Source organism: Poecilia reticulata, linkage group LG2, assembly GCF_000633615.1.
Source record: "Poecilia reticulata strain Guanapo linkage group LG2, Guppy_female_1.0+MT, whole genome shotgun sequence".
NCBI lineage: Eukaryota > Metazoa > Chordata > Actinopteri > Cyprinodontiformes > Poeciliidae > Poecilia > Poecilia reticulata.
In genome coordinates, this window is record NC_024332.1 from 13,388,836 (window position 1) to 13,405,966 (window position 17,131).

At 40.4% G+C, this 17,131-nt stretch overlaps 1 protein-coding gene across 8 annotated transcripts in view; it reads right to left on the reverse strand.

The window, feature by feature from the left end:
- The window catches only part of LOC103478343 (mitogen-activated protein kinase kinase kinase kinase 4-like), a 94,835-nt gene that overhangs the window by 10,816 nt on the left and 66,888 nt on the right, over nt 1-17,131 (reverse strand). For 3 of the 8 annotated variants that reach the window (XM_008432117.2, XM_008432134.2, XM_017301745.1), the window contains 10 exons: nt 16,219-16,374; nt 11,614-11,910; nt 9,689-9,795; nt 8,394-8,542; nt 8,123-8,220; nt 7,355-7,533; nt 7,159-7,276; nt 5,743-6,102; nt 3,724-3,838; nt 521-688 (listed from right to left, as the gene is read on the reverse strand). In XM_008432117.2, coding sequence (XP_008430339.1) covers nt 521-688; nt 3,724-3,838; nt 5,743-6,102; nt 7,159-7,276; nt 7,355-7,533; nt 8,123-8,220; nt 8,394-8,542; nt 9,689-9,795; nt 11,614-11,910; nt 16,219-16,374 — 1,747 coding nt within the window. Of the gene's footprint in view, nt 1-520; nt 689-3,723; nt 3,839-5,742; nt 6,211-7,158; nt 7,277-7,354; nt 7,534-8,122; nt 8,221-8,393; nt 8,543-9,688; nt 9,796-11,613; nt 11,911-16,218; nt 16,375-17,131 lie in introns of all 8 variants that reach the window. The other 5 variants (XM_008432109.2, XM_017301741.1, XM_017301742.1 and 2 more) reach the window with 5 other exon arrangements.

Genomic DNA, 17,131 nt, shown 5'->3' on the forward strand with positions numbered 1-17,131 from the left:
ACAGCATGATGCTGCCGCCACCATGTTTCACAGCCACAGCGGTGTGTTCAGGGTGGTTGTACAAAAACGGACAAGACACTTTTAAGAATGTTTTTATAATTAAATGTGAATATCATACATAATTTTTCTTCCAAATCTTAATTAAATACATAATGGGACCAAATAAATAAAAGTTCAAGGCATATGGATATTCTTGCAAAGTACAGAACATTTTTGTTATTTTATTCTACTAAAATTCGAAATAATCCAAAATGACCTTACTGTTGGGGAGGAAAGTTATTGTTTTTTTTAATCTTTAATGACAGTGAATTGTTTCCAAGCAACACATTGTCATGGAGGAGCAGTGATTACTRGACTGCCCATGTGGGACACACAGCAGCTCTTCCTATCAGGGCATTGCTGACCCCCTGTGGTGAAGATGTAAACATGATTTCTGCATTTTCCCTCCCTCCCTCCGTTTCCTCTCTTCTACAGAACTAACAGGAAACTCATCCCCCCATCCGAAACAGACGACCTTTACCCCAAAGTGCGGCACACAGGATCTCGGAGTTGAACCTCTTCTTGTACTTGCGGATCTCCGGCGTGTCGCTCTGAGGGCGGGTGTTGACCGGGTTGACGTTGACCACAGAGCCTTTCCGGGACGGGTCGGCCCTCAGCGCCTCCGCGAGCCGGGCGTCGTTCGCGTAGCCTAAAAGGTCAAAGGGAAGGGCTGAAGGTGAAGGAGTTTACCAGATGGGGTGAAGATCGCTTAGAGAAGCCTTTTCTTCAAGTGGAAAGTAATTGAGGGCCACAAAATGTTGATCTTTTTAATTTTTTTGCCATTTTTGTTTAAAATAAAGTATTTTTATTTTTTCCCTTTCACCTGGACAATTATAAACAAAACCAATTTTTCAAATWAAACAAAGTCTGATTTCTGTAGAAAAGGCTGCTGCAAATCGACATACATCTGAAACATAAATCTCAAGCACACCAGTTTTCTGCATCTTTCTGGGTGTGTATTCTCAGCAGATTTTCACCAACTCAAAWTAAAGACTTTTAAAGACCACTGTGAACTTAAGACTTTTATCGCGACAGAATTCTTCAAAGGGAAATCGCAAATGAATTAATTTATAAGGGGTTAAAAAAAGAAATGAGCCATGACAAAGATGAAGATCATCTTGTCAACTGCTGATATATTTGCACTTACCCAATGGATGTTAAAATATCTAGCTAACTTTACCCTTGCTAGCTAGCTAGTTTTTTAAAGATACTGGTAGCAGCAATGGCCTTGAGTTGCAGAATGCACTGAAAATGTTTCACACCTGCAAGAAAAAAGAAAACTATACATAAAATATTTATAGTTTATTAAACAGTCCTGCCACAACAAAATTTAAGACCTGTGATTAACAACTCACTGTTTTACAATTAATTTAAAACATTTTAAGGCCTTATGTTTAAGTACACAAATTTAAGACTTTTTATGGATGACAAAGACATCTGTCGCTAGTTCTTCGAAAAACATGTTGCTTTATTTAGCCAAGTTTAGCAAATGGGAGCAGCAAAATCTGCTGTTGAGTAAAAATCACATGATGTTTGTGGTCCCATTTCTAAAAGATGCATGACAAAAGATGAATACTTTGTGTTCCAGAAGATGTGTTTTTGTTTATGAAAGGCACTGACATTTACTTTGCAAGATWATTTTTCTTTTAAAACTCCAACCTTGAACTGGAAAACCAAGTTTGTGCATTTCTCTTTGTGGTTAAGGATGGCACAACATCATCTTGAGGGTCTCAAATGTTCACAAACGGACAACCTCGCTATCCGGTGAACTAACGGCAGAAAATGTTCTCTTAAAACAGCATCTGGAAAACTGATATGATCAGAGGATCATCAGTTCGATATAGAAAATGTTTTCAGTGATTACAACCTTTGGGAGTGAGCGGTTCTCATCCGTTTCACCGCTGATTCTAGAAATGTTTAGAGATCGGAATAATTAACTCAGCGAACAGCAGAGGTCACTGGCGGGTCACCAGCCGCATTAGAGGAGGCAGGGGCTCGGCATACCGGTCCGTAACGGGCTTGATTACAGCAGCATGATGGCGATGGAAACATGAAGGCCGCTGCGATAAGAGTGTTTTGTTTGTAAACTGGATTTTAAACCTTATGAACTCAGCAGAGTCCAAATTTCCAAGCCGAGTCTGTACGGATTATTTCTGGAAAGGTTTCACAAGCTCAGCTTCCAACCTCTGGAGCTCAAAGCGTCTGGTTCTGATTTTGGTTCCCAACCGGACATCATACGTATAGCTGGATGGGGCGAGTAACTCAGGAGAGGCTGATGGTCAGAAACTAAATTAAGGAGGATCTGTTTGATCGAAGAACAGAGGAAACTCTCTGTTTGACCTCAGATAAACCAAAGCAGAGGGACGGACCTCGGGGATCATAACGAGATCAAATTCTTCCCCGACGCTCATCAGACTGCTCTCTTAGTTATGTAGCATCTGACTGAACATTATTATGGAAAACAAAAAGACATTTTTTGAAGTAGCGTGCAGTGTATGTGTACATATTGCTTTAAATAGATTTTTTAAGGCACGTTTCTCTTTGGATACAATAGCAGAGCAAAATAAAGGTTTTCCCCATTAATAAATGTTCATATTAGTTTTAACTCAATGTTTTAAATCCTGGTATCTGCAGGTTTCAGCATGTAAAATTTAAGACTTTTAAAGACCTTTTTAATGCCACCTTGAATGAAATTTAAGACAAAAACTATAAATATCCAGAGATTGTTGGGGAAACCTGCTGCCTTACTATCAAGCATAGCGAAAACTGTTAATCCGGCTTTATGCTTCTCTTCCATGGTACCAAGCATCATTATTATTATTATTTTTTGCTCCTAGCCTCGTACGACAACAGAAGTGAGTAAAAATTAACGCCGTCTGGCCATGACAGAAATAAAAGAGCTAGCCAGCTGACTAGCAAGGGCATTTTAGCAGCTAGTTACCGGTTAGCCTCAACCGCCTTGAGTGGAAAAACACAATGAAGATGTTTCCATGCAACTCAAACTTGCAACTCAAACAGGAAAGTCCCACAGAGAAAAAAATTGTTAAGTACTCCTGGCACGACGAAATTTAAAACTTGTGATTAACGCATTTAAGGCCACCTTAAATGAATTTAAGACATTTTAAGGCCTTATCTTAGACATGAAAAAAAAGACTTTTAAAAGTTGTGCAGACACCCTGTTAAACAGAGGTGGGTTGTGTAAGTCTGTAGGAGACCGTATCCATGGTCACAAAATCTTACCAAGTATTTTTGGTCTACTTTCTAGTGCAAATATCTTGGTACACTTGAAATAAGACAAATTAACTTAAAAGAAACGTTATAGCTAGATATAGAGGCTTGTTTTAAGTAAATAATTCCTTGATATTGACAAAAAGTCATAGTTCAATCGGCAGATTAGTTCACTAGTAACATGGGAAAAATATCTTGTTAATCTGCCAATGAAACTAGGACTTTTTCATCAATATTAACGAATTATTTACTTAAAATAAGCCTCTATATCCTCCTGAAAAGTTACATGTAAGTTTGTTTTGTCTTATTTGCACTAGGAACTCGACCAAAAGTACTTGGTAAGATTTAGTGTTTAAATAATTACCTCCTGAAGTGATCATTAAGCGATAGAAGAAACTGGTTTATTGAAAACAGTTTTTAATCAGCATGCCACATGGAAATGATCTGGACACCTACCAACGTTGTTGAGGGCGCTGCCAGTCGATGGAGACACTTGGAGGAGGCGTGGGTCAATGAACGGCGTGAAAGACGAAGAGGACTTGTGTTTCTGCATGTTGTTACTCGACTGGCTCTATTTGGGGAAAAGGAGGAGGCATCAATGACGATCAATCACTGATTAATCAWGGATGGTTGAAGTTTTTTAAGGACCAAAAGTAACATTGCATTCATGAAGACTAGCTGACATGACACGTGTTTCTGTATGTTTCATGCAAACATAATGGGCAATGCAATTCARGGGTACAAAAATTACACAATAAAAGGTAAAAGAAGAAATAAAACATATGGATGTGGTTGACTAAGTGGAAAACACAAAAGGGAAACAAATGTAGATTTTTTTCCTGTGGATTGGAAGCATACTTGCCGTTGTTCTGTTTACTGGCCTGTGYGCTATGAGCTACTGTCTGGGGAATATAAGTTTGCTGAAAATAGGCAACATTAAGATAGGTGATGAGACACACAGTAGAACTTCCTTTTCATCAAAAGTACACACACTGTCTCAGGAGGAACTGTAATCAATAATCCACTGATGATCGATCTTTTCACCTGAATTCATTTTGCTTAAAAAAAACAGCATTCAATCATATTTCCACATTTCCTCCAGAGGAGAGGTCCAGTAGAGGGCACTGTTCTGATATACACTCTGTAATTAGTTTTTCTTGCTCTATTTGCAATCTAGAGTCCAAACATGTTGGCCTCCCGGCAAATATGTGTGAAAATGAATCCATCTTTTACTGCAGCAGCAAGAACCCAAACTTTAATCTTTGTTTTATTTGGTGGGAAAGAGTGTAAACATTTGTAACAAAAAATGTAACAAACGCATTAATGAGTGACAGTTATTGGAAAACAATCAATATAAACGAAGCTGTTCAATAGTTTATAAAGCTGATCATAATTTTGAAATACTTCTAATTGGTGATCCGATACTGCTGTTTCCTTTTGGTGTCGACGTGGCGCGATTACGTCTTGACATCACAGCGCAAAGAAGGATTTTACATCAAGAGAATTTTATCGTCATGAACACAGTACATGTTGGTGTCATAGAAAAACAAAGTGTCTTCTACCAGAGGCTTCTTCAAATTAGCTGGAATACAGACTGCTACAGGAGATCCAACAACTCTTTGAAGAATTTTAAATAATTTTAGGTCCAAGATTTAATTTCCCTTTGGGATCGATAAAGTAGTTTTGAATTTTCAATGTAAGAGGAAGATAAAGGAGCAGCTTATGGCAAGATAAGTGGCCATAAACCAAAGTAAACATAAAATGCTCGATACAAACATACTACTTGTTCAGTGGTGAATCTAGAACAAAAATAAATAAAATTCTATCTAAGACTGAGACTCAGCAGTAAACACTCCAGGTGGATTTGTCATAAAATAACATGTATGACAGCCACTTGTTAGGCACGGTGGAGGATCTGTGATGCTGCTGTGATTTTAAAAACTTGCTATATTTTGAAATAAGTCAAGATTTTAAATAGAAATCAAGTTTATTTGTGTAGCACATTTCAGCAACAAAGCGGTTAAAAGTGCATTACATCAGGCAGGAAGTGCCAGAAAACGCAACATGTTGTCAGTGAGTCTTTCAACGGGATAATGATTAAAGAAATATGGTCCAATCAAGACAGAAATGGTTCATCAACCCTCTGTCTCTGTGCTCCAACATTGTGAAGAGTGCACTAAGTGCTCTTGTATCAGTAAAAGACGGCGGCTGTACAAGGCTTTGACAGCAGGAGTATCAATAAATTTGCCAATAATTATTGCTTAATAGCATCTTTTTTTTCCACAAATGAGTTAATGTACTGACATTAAAGTTTGGTTGTTTTTTCTTCTAAATTTGTCTGTCAGATTAGGCAGCTGCAATAAAAGCCAAATTTATCTGTAGGCTCTTCACACATCTTCACCGGGGGGCCCACCTAGCCGTTCACTACGCCGCTGTCTGTCCGGCTCTGCTGGTGCCAGGCGCTGGGTGACGTACCTCTGCCAGAATGCCGAGCTTCTCCAGCGGGCTCTGGGGGGACATGGTGGAGGGACTGGCAAGGCTGGAAGAAGAAGGGGAACTGGATGCAGAGGAGGAAGGGGAGGAGTGGTGGCTCTGCTGGATCAGGTCTGGGAGGTGATGGATGCGGCCGGCAAAGCCGTTGCGGTCAGGGTGCTGCGTGGGGTGATGGTGGTGGTGGTGATGGTGGTGGTGGTGTTGGTGTGGGGGGCTGGGGGTGTGGAGGATGAGTCCCTGCGCCGGCGCCGAGCCGGGGCTCGGAGGGAAGCCCGCGAGTAGGCTAAGGGTCTGCGTTTGGCCCGACGCGGGGGCCGCGCGCTTTCTGTTGTCACCTGCGCTCTGGAAGTAGAAAGAGGGGTAGACAACTGTGGGTCTATGTGTGTTCCTGAGGAGCTCAGGGGACGGGAACGTGTTAGCTGGAGCGAAGGGCAAGCTACAGCGGCTAATCTACAGGTGAAAAGAAAAAACTCTGGTTAGTAGCTTGTTATTGGGTCAGACTCTGAAGTTAACTCTGCTCATCCTTGGAACTATTTGAAACTACAGCAGCCATCTTTTGTCGACCGATTGACATTTATGGAGCGTGAAAATGTTAAGTTGAACTTTTCCACATGTTGTCATGTTACAACCACAGACCTTAGAAGCTGCGTTTCCATTACAAATGTGCGCATATCTTTGTCTACACTCTGACGATGTCGAAAAAAGACAATTTCACAATTGCAGTGTTTCCATTTAATGAGAAATTAAATTAAAAACATGCGTGAATACAGCTACTGATGAGACTCCAGACAATATGGTAGCTTAAATCACAGCATGCTCATGCTAGAATGGTACAGTTAAAGTCCATACCACAGCCCACTGGACAATTTGTGGCAAAACTTAAAACTTGAAGTTCACTGAAGTTCTTATTTCTGACTTGCATTTTTAAAAAAGGGCAAAAAAATTGTTTTTTGTCTCTAGTTGGTTAAAACAACACATAGTTTTGACCTGAAACTGAATACAAATGGATCCCACAGTTTTAAGATGATTATTTAAGAAAAAACAAAAAAAAAATTCTACAATTTGTGGTTGTAACATGAAGAAATGTGAAAAATGTTTAAGGGATGTTTGCATCCCTTGAAAAGGTAATGTTAGCTAAATTACATAAAGAATTTAGTTTTATTACAAGATTTTCTGTTAGTTTCATTTTAGATAATAATAAAATCTGTAATTGGCTTTAAATGTTAGGCTTTTACTGTCGTCACAACTGCAAAGTATGCAGGAACAGAAAATAATCAATAACATACAAACAAAATGAAAGAACACGGGGATATGAATAAAAAACAACAGCATGATGGTAAAAACAGAAGGCGTGCAGTGAATAAATGTTGTTTCTTTCCCTCCTCTCTCGGCCGGTACCTGTCTGACAACCAGCGTGCTGTCTTTGCATCGAGTTGTTCCTGCTTCGTTCTCGCCCTCGTCGTGGACTATCATGGTTTTTACAGACTCTGTCTCGCCGTTGCTCAGCTTGGAGGAGCTGCGGGAGAAAAAGGAGTTGAAAACCCCGGTGCTTTCTGAGCTGACGGACACCTCGTCTGTCCCGCTGGCTACCTACACAGCTTTGGAGTCCTCTGGGCCAGACGTTGACTCTTCGCCTGCCTCCTGGTCCACCTCTTCATCGTCGTCTTCGTCGGTGGTGTCCGAGTCTTCGCTGGAAGACGAATAATCCGTCACCTTGTTCTGGGGACGAACATCGTCCACTGCACGCAGCTCCTTGGCCAGAGCGGTCAGGTCCTACAAGATCAGGAAGGTGGAAAAGTTCTTCATTTCAACATGTTTTCCTTTTGCTTATGCGTGTTTTGCCCCATTTTGACGCCGGTTGTTAGCAGAGATGACAGCATGTTGTATTATTGATTGTCTTTAAGTGAAGCAGGAAACAGAAAGCTGCTGGAGAGGAAGTAGTTACAGAGGTAAAACCAGCCAATGAGAAGCCAAACAGATGCAAGGAGAGAAATGATTGTACAGCTGATGCTCTCCGAGCTGCGGGACGGAAGGTTAGTGGGTTCATTTGAATGATTAAACCATAAAAAGAGCTGCAAAGATGGAAAAAGTGAATCACTTTATCAATGTTACAGAAAGCGTGGGTTAAAATGGCAGCCAAGAGAGTCCGGCGGGGAAAGGAGTCAAACAAGAAGTGGAGCAAGGCAGCTCAGTCCAACAACTAACATCAGATTGGATCGCTCAAGGATGGAGAGCAGGAAGAGTGGGAACAAAACCCCCAGACACTACTCACACACACTTCAGATTTCAAACAAACCCACAAAGCTCAAGGTTCTAGATCTAAGGCAGCTAGAGCGCCATACGGTTCTAGCTCTGCTCTCACCGCTGGTTTGTTCGGCCTGACCAAGTCCCTCCTCTCCTCCGGCTTTTTCCCAACCTTCTCTGGTCGCTGGAGGGGCGAGCCCTCCGATTTGGAAGAAGCTGAAGAGGGCGGAGGAGGCGGTAATGTCAGAATAAAAAAATAAATAAATGTATCTACAACTTAAAAATGTGCCTGTGCGGTTCTGGCGTAGCTTCTTCAGTAAAGCGGGATTATCTACGGCTTCCGCTCGAGCCTGCCGTGAATCTGGTGTTGAAGGTGCGTGGGAACTCACAGCGGGCCCTGAACCTCTCTCCAGAGTCGCACTGAGAGCTGGAGTTACTGGAGCTGCTGGAGGAACTGGAGCCTCCGCTGCCGCTACTACCGCTGGTTTTGGGAACCAGTTTCTCCACGCGTTCCCACAAGAGCCGTGGCTCTGCTGAACTGCAGAGGGCAAGAAAGGCAACGTGAAACGACCACACGGAGCTGGGCAGACACTGTGGCTTGATGCTGATAACTAAAAAATTATAATTGTTTTGTTTTTTTAAATGCACCTTTAAGTCTCTAATTACGAGAATTAGTCATAAAAGTAAGGCTCTTTAAGTGACATATTGCTTTATTTCTTGATGCAGAAAAGTATAAAATCTGCAGATAATCACTTTGAAATAATCAGTAAAGAGAAAAAATAATAATTAATTGGAGGGAGTTTAGATTCCTGACATTAAAAAGTTAGTATTTGTATTTTTTTGTTCAGTTTCAATAAATAATTAATTCTTTTTAAAGGAACTTTTTAACTGCACTGCCAGAAAGAGAATCCTGCTGAACATCCAAACTCATTTCCTGGAAACGTTTCACAGGGAAACATTTTTAAGATCTCATTTTGTTTGCTTAATTCTACTAACAGGTATATTCTCTGCAAGTATTGATACTCCTGGTAAAGATGTGAACAAAAAAAGCCTTGAAATAAACGTCAGAGGCAAAAAACACCACTTCATTTTCCTCCCCCTCCTGATTGAGCTTTAGAATTGTTCTTAAATTATTTTAATTTAATAAGGAATACATGCAACTAAATGAAAGTTGTTTTATACATATATCATGTAAAAAAAAGAAAAAAAAGTTTAGATCTATTCTTTATCCTCCTGGGATGCCGATAATTATGGTGGGAACTGTTCTGATATATTGTTCTTTAATTTAATTGCTGTAAAGTTCTACTACGTGCCACATCGTGTTCCCGTAACTCAGACAGTCACTATACTGTTTTACGTTGAATTTACAAGCTTGTTCAGTGGTTTTACATTGTTTTTAGACATGAATGTGCATTATGTCGATTTGTTTTTGTTTTCCCAATATACCAGAATACAGTATATTGTACATCCACTCTAAAGGATCAACTAAAAATAATTTCCAGGCTTCTAGTTGATGTGTTTTGCTCTAATAACTCAGATTTTTTTGAGGTAGCGGGAAAGAAGTGCTACAGAATAAGAAAAGGTGAGGGAATAAGAACAACACAAAAACTAAAAGTAAAAAAAATCCCATAGTGCTGAAAAACAAAACAAAAACAAACCCAATCCTCCACCTCTCTGTGTTTACCTGCCAGCATTTCGGAGCACGTCCCTGCTCTGCGGGGCGTTGCTATGGTGATGAGGCGAGTCTCGCCTTGACAACACCGGAGACCTTGACGTTGTCCTGACAGGAACCTTTCGTGATAAAAACAGTGACCGGCTTACATATCAGCGCGTCATTCATTAGCAGAACACAGTCTGTGGAGATCTTTGGTCGGGTGAATTTATGATCTGGAGTCCTGATCACTGTCAGAGTTTATAAAAAAATATAGATCTGTCATCGGTAAACTACATACACCGGTTCTCATCACACAATCTGAGCCGTTCTTCAAACTTCACACAAAAGATGATCAGTGGGAAACAACAGCAGACATACGAGACATACTCGTATGAGAGATGCTGATGTGCTTAAGTCATTATGAAAAGAAAAATAAAACTTTGTAAACACAAGGATGAGTTTTTGATCCTCAGCAAAAGCAGAGCTCACCAAACTGCTGCTAGATATTAAAATACCTAAGCTGACCTGAGAGGAGAAACACTGAGGAGTGATATTTAAAGCCAAAAGGCTGAAATGACTGAACTCTCCTAACTACAGGAACATGGCAGGGTGATGATTTTGTCTATGGCGGGTTTTTATATCTGCGGGTGAAGAACTAACTTTGGCTCTGCAGGCTGGATTTAGGTCTTTGTGGGCTGAGCAGTAAGTGTTCTGCCTATACTTGGCAGTCTGGGGTCACTGGTGGAGAAACGGGAACATTTCTCTAAGGAGCAGCAAGGTAGGCGTCGATTGTATGTGTAGCTTTACCATGTCTTTGTGGTCAGGCAGCTAAGTATAGTCAGAAAGAAAGCGGTGAGACGGGCTGTCCAAACTTGTCTTGTGGTATTAACCGTTTTTAGGAGCCGACAGATTGTTATGGTCAACACTGCTAGCAAGTAGAGATGCATCAAGAAATGCTTCCAGGCCACGCTGACCACAACAGTTTTTGGAGAGAAAGTTGTTACTGAAGGTAGAAAACACCACTTTGGCTAGCTTTAGGATCTGCAGCATATTGAAAGGCGGCGTTAAAAAAGAAAAACAAACGTGAGAGGCTCCTGGAAAAGGACAGAATTTCCTACAGAGAGATGTCATCTGTTCAAACTGGTTAAACAGAAAATTAAACTTGGGTTGCTTCGGTTATTTCATCTTTGACTTTTGCTTTTGAATTAAGAAGTTAGTCATGCTAGCTAGTGAGATAGCATGACTAGCTAGTCAGCTAGCATGACCTGGAGAAAACAGGAGGTAAAAGAAGGAGCTGCCTGTCACAAGACATCGATTCTTAAGAGTCGACTTTAGCTGATAACAAGAAGGCTGAACATATTGCAGCAAATTTGCTCTGTTAGGATTTGAAGCTTTCAACCCGTGTCAGTCATGGAACATGATAGATTTAGAAATATTTGAAGCAGTTAAGAGATCTGAGAAGGACACATTGTCCAGGGAAGTCAGACATAATCAGCCTTTTCCAGTTAGCAATGCTAATAAGCTGTTTGCTAATATAAAAGCATCTGATAAAAGCGTTTTAGACTGGAAACCATTTCAAATGTCAACTTTGTAATTATTCCACCTTCAAAATAAAAAGACAAATTCAAATCTATCTGTTGGCAGCAACTCAAAGATAAAAACATCACATATCAGTAAGCTAGCTTTCTTTAAGCTAATGCTAATTCAGATATAGTCTCCCTCTCTCCAAGAATATTTACATAAATAGGGGGAATGAAATTCCTCACATCTACTGAGGACATAGAAAAGGTCAAAAACATTTTTCTTCAATAAATAAGATGATAAAATACTGTCGCTAACACTAAAATGTTTGAGATCAGAACTGCCATCTCAATAGATCAAAAAAAAAAAAACATAAAAATTACAATCAAGTCCCCCAGCGACTCTCCACCACGCTACGCGGGGCCCGGTCTTACCCTCGGAGGGCCGTCTTCTGACGGGACCTTTTCATGGGGCATGGGTCTGGACTGGGGATGGGTTTGTGGCTCAGTGCGTGCAGGCGTTGATGACAAGAATGATGGTGATGACGAGGAGGATGCAGGATGATGGTGTTGGTGGGGTTCATGGCTTTTGTGCGGGTGGTGGTTTTCAAAGCTAGGTGTTAGCGGCTCGGTGAAGGAGTGCGACCGGGACATGACGGGTGGGGTTGAAGCAGATGAGTTTGGCGAGGTCACACTGATGCTGCTCTTGAGAGCAGCCAGATGGGAACGGACCTTTTAGACGACAAGACAGAACACAGCGGGGAGAACGGATCAGTCTGCATGCAGATAACTCAAACAAGGAAGGTTTATTCATTCGTTTTATGGGGCCTGTAAAATTGGAGCATCTTGTAGCCGAGGGACTATGACAGGAACCGCAATTATAGCTCACCGGAAAAGAATCATTACCCTAATAGACACACACTAAATGGTTCCTAATTGTGAAATAGTATTGTTTTACGAATAAAATATCTAAAAGTAAGGCACACATTGGTATCTGGACTTTCCTTGCTCCATTTGCCTCTCTTACCCTCTCTGACCAGGAGTGGGTACCACCATAATGTGGTGTGGAAGAAAATCATCCCCACCACATGATGGCGTGTTTACGGTAATGGGGTAGTGTTCGATTTCTGAGACGCATAGCGTCACCGACTGCCCCTTGTTTGCCATGTCCCTACATAGATCCCTAACGGTGACTTATTCTGGACTTTCCTTTCTTCGTCCATAAAGACTGTGCTACGTCTTTGCTCAGTGCTCAAATGCCTTGGTAGGTTTGCAGATGTGCCATGTTCTTTTCTTTCTCAGATGATGAACTGTGAGGAGTTTGAAGCTTGGACTATTGGTTTTAACCTAACCTGGGTTTAACCTTTTCGACAGCTTTCTCGCATTCCTTTATGCTGTGATTCTTGGTCTTCGTGGTTCTATTTGTTCTGAGGCCTTCGAATTTTACTTAGGGTTACTAGAGTAAAGGGGCTAAACTAAAGGCATGGCACACTCATTGTGATTTGTAAATTAATGAATCATTTTCCTCCCATTTCACAATTATGTACTTTTTCTCTGGGTTTAATCTATTAGCTAAAATTTCCAAAAAATAAAATGTAGTTTTAAAATGATTTACTTCATCTACAGCTGTTCACCTGACAAGAGGCACAGCCTCAGCACAGCCGAGAGGGACGCTTGTTTACCTTCAGCTTCCTGTCAAGGTTACAGGTTCTGCTTCTTACAACACAGTTGCTATGGTTTCACTCTGATGCTATGAAAATGGTAGCAATAATAAAGAAGGATGTATAATTAATATTTAAATAAGGATATAAAAGACATTACACTGGAGCTGTGATATTAGCTGCAACGCTTCATCTGACAGACTTTATATTCATAAACTCCCTTTTGCAGCTGGTGAGGATTTAAATCTGATAGTATAATTAAATGACATAATGCAGAAGCAAAAGGAAAGCAGTGTAATTAACCTTCTCACACACTGATTAAATCCAGGAAGGGCTACAAGGATGCTACATTGGCCACTTTGAGCTGAGGTCAAATCTTCTTCTTGTTAATCTTGTCAGTGTGTCAGAAACCTTTTAAAACCAAAGAGTAAGCTGATGCAACTGGCAGTCTCACTTCCTAAACGTAAGGGTGAAGATTAAGAATAATTGATGTTTCCAAAAAAAAAAAAACCCAGGGATCTGCTATATTTATAAAACTGAGTGCAATATGTGTTGCAGACGTGTGTTATGTAACATTAACACCCAAAGATATAAATATGTTTTACCACAGCGGTGACTAACAAAGCTCCAAACCTTTACAGAGCCCCTTCAACATGGGGAAGAAAAAATAAACTGGCAACAGATTTACATGCAAGACAAGTTTTGAGAGGTGGCCAGCAAAAATACTGAAGTTTAAAACCTCCAGTCCTAACCTACTAACTCTTGAGTACTACAAGGTTTTCCTATATTTACTAACATGTTAAATTTATCAGGTGATGCAGACATGTTGTAGCTTCTTCCTCAGCGTCTCAGGCGTGTATCTGGGTACCGTTTGAGGAAGTCTTTATTGTACTTACTTACATTCACACTTTGGAAAATGTCCAGACGAACGTCTCCTAAGCTAAACATTATCCCTTAGAGGACTTGTGTGACATTTTGCCGCAAATATCTGATTGTAATCTCCATAAACTTCACTTTTGTTCTTACAGATTTCTAATTTTGAAATGTTCAAAAGTGTCTTCGTTCCAACACTGCAAACTTGTGCATTTAATCGTGAAAATCTGTAATGTTTTTTAAGCTAATTTCCAACTTTTCAACATCAGAGAATATCCCAGCTTTTACTTGTGAATATGAGAAGTTAATCTCAAACTTTCAGATTGGATTGCCGGAAAGAAACAAAAAACTCCTCTAATGCCGTCATTGTTTTCTTTTATCAAAAGTGGATTTATAAAATGTAAAATTTAACCACATTATTAGACTCTTGAACATGCCGCAAAGTGTTGAAATATTGTCATGTGTGCAGTTCTGCAAACGGCTGAATAAAAACAAGTCTTCAAACTCCTGCTTGCTGCCGTCAGCAGCTACTCCTGCATCAACGCTGCTGTGCAGAGCTACAGGAATGCGTTTTTAATCAATTTCTGTCGTGACTCTCGACACACGTCGACAGAAACGCTGCTTCACTTTGATAAACAGATAATTAGGCTTCCAGCTGCAATAAAGCTGAACCTTCAGCCAAAGGTCGACACGACTAATGTAAAAAAAAAAAGAAAAAAGATGAAGTTGTACTATTAAAAAATTAACACAGGCTGGCATGCAAACATGCATTTAAAGACAAACACTTTGCATGCACACAAACACTCCACCGGGCAGCAAAATCTCTAAAACCAACCTCTTGTTGCGAAGTTTGAATCCCATCTCTCACATAAATTGTGAGTTAAAACTACCGCCTCCATTTTCTAGTAACGTTATAAATGGGGGAAGTGAGGAAAAAAGGCTTTAAAAAGGTTTTCTAATCAGATTAAATAAAAAAAATAAAAATTCAATCAATTATCCTAAATATTTATATGAATGAGATGAGAGGCGATGATAACCAGTGAAAACCATCTAAGAGGAGAAAGCCGATTGCTCTGCTTTACATTGAAAATGAAGTCTAATAACACACCCGTGATTTATATAATTACCCTGATTTCACAAGGCGACAGCACCACTTCCTCAGTTTTATTTAATCTGTGAGGCACGTTCATGTTGATCGACTTGAATGAGCCGCAGTTATTCATGCAAAGCTGCTTCAGTCCCTCGCTGGGAAGAGACCGTTACAGCCCGATGCAAAATCTGGAGGCCTGTAAATTATAGATGCTGCTGAATACCAGCAGCGCGATGACGAGAAGCAGAACATGGAGCGGAGATGCCAAATACAGCACCGAGATGTAAATGTCACAGATGACTTTACCCTGAAGCCTTCCACTCCCAGGACTTGTTCACAGCACAACCAGGACATTTCCGATAAAATGAAACTCTGATGTGAGTTTTTTCATTAAAAAGAAAAACCTTTTTTTTTTTTTTTTATGAATCAGTTTAACAAGCTTAAATTCAATCGTGAGAAAAGAAGGACAGGAAATATTCTCCTTTCATTGTTACAAAACCCGCTCTACCGTCATCTTCGCTAACATTTCCCGGCACTGCTGTGTCATAAAACTCCCCGTCCGCAAATGAATAAATCATTAGTTTGGAGATTTAAAGACTTTCCTCGGTGCACTGCAGTCATTTTGAGTGGGAAACTAAAACGGAGGTGATGACAACAAGACTCAAAATGGAGACAAAAGAAATGCTGTATATCCCTGGATCCAGATGAAGCAACCAAGACGTGGTTGGCTAAAACCCCCGATCCGCAAAGTAAATACTGAAGAAGAAAAGCGCCGTTAGTCAAAATGTTATTGAGAAAGTGACAGGCAAACAATTGAAATCACCTGAAAAGGAGAGAGATAGTGAAGAAAAAGGTTTCAAAGGTCAAATATAGTCATGTTTTACAGGCAGAAAACCTAAAAATCTGTGAAGTGAGAGACACAAATAGGTGAACATTAGCATTTTAAAACTTTTCAAAGCATAAAGGTAAAATGTGCACCTAAATTGTCATGAGTAGAAACTGGACTGATTAAGTGCAAAAAAGTGAGACTTTTAGCTACCTCCATTCACTACTGCTAGGTTTTACAAAACTAATAGAAAGTATTTTAGTGAATTTTGAAATGAGCTTCTAAATTACAGATTTTGTCAGAAAAGGTTTTTCTTCAGAGTGAACAATTACAGGCAGACTGAAATTATCGCAGAGGGGTTTAAAATCCCCGGCAACGCTGCTGACAACTGACGAAATATAAAAGAGCATGTTCCAATGTACCGAATTATATGCAGATCAGATCCAGGAAACATGCAATGCCAAATGTTAATATGCACAGACTTAAAAATAAATAAACACTTTGGACTTTGCAGATGTTCACATTACAGGCAAACAATTTTCTCTGCGCCTTTATGACCGATTAAGCTGAGCGGGAGACGTTGTCGTTACCTGCGGCTCCACAGGCCGGTGCATCGCGGGCGCCTCCGACRCGGCGTTCCCGTTAGCGTGCGAAGACTCAGAGCGCGGTGGCACAGGGGGCTGCTGGGGTTTGGTCTGAGCCGACTGCGGGGAACCCTGAATGTTCTTCCTGTAGCGCTCGTCGGCCTGCAGAGCGACACACAAGAGGCTTCAGAAAACCAACTGAGACGAGGACAGAAGTCATCAGACGGCACGGTTGGTTAGTTTATTTCCCACAGAGGAAAAAGGGTTATTTGTACGAGCAGTAGTCCAAGCACATCGGAAAACAAAAGACTTTCTACTAGTTGTTACTGTCGCTGCATTATTCCCACAAGTCAGTGACAACATGCCCAGTAAAAGTGACATGCCGTTTTCTCAAAGGAAGAGAGGAGAAGTTAAGACACGAACATCAGGCTCTAAAATCCCAGAAGAAGTAACAGAGATGAGTTATGAAAATATGAGAGCTGCTTTTTCAGGGGCCAGAAGTTTAAGGCGAGATTTATTCTTTAAATGCAGAAACATAATCTATACTCATCGGATTCTTGATTTTTAAGCAAGTTCCTGTTTACAGTGCATATCATCTGTAGTGATTTAATTGTTTGGAACAATAACGGGCAATAGCAAAAGAGATCCCTTTAAATTCGAGCTGAACACTTTTCAGAGCGGATTTTTATTTAAAAAATGAAAACGGACATGTTTGTCATATAGCAATATTTTTAAATCAAATGCAAGAATCGGAGAAATAAACATTTAGACTTGAATACGCCACGTTGATGGTTGCTTCTTGTAAAAAAACAACAACTATATATCGCAAAGCTGACTGTGCTGCATTTAAAAACTGTACTAATGCTGGTCTGCAGCTTTGACTGTACCAAGAGGCATTTACTGTTAGTCCTGCAGGGTT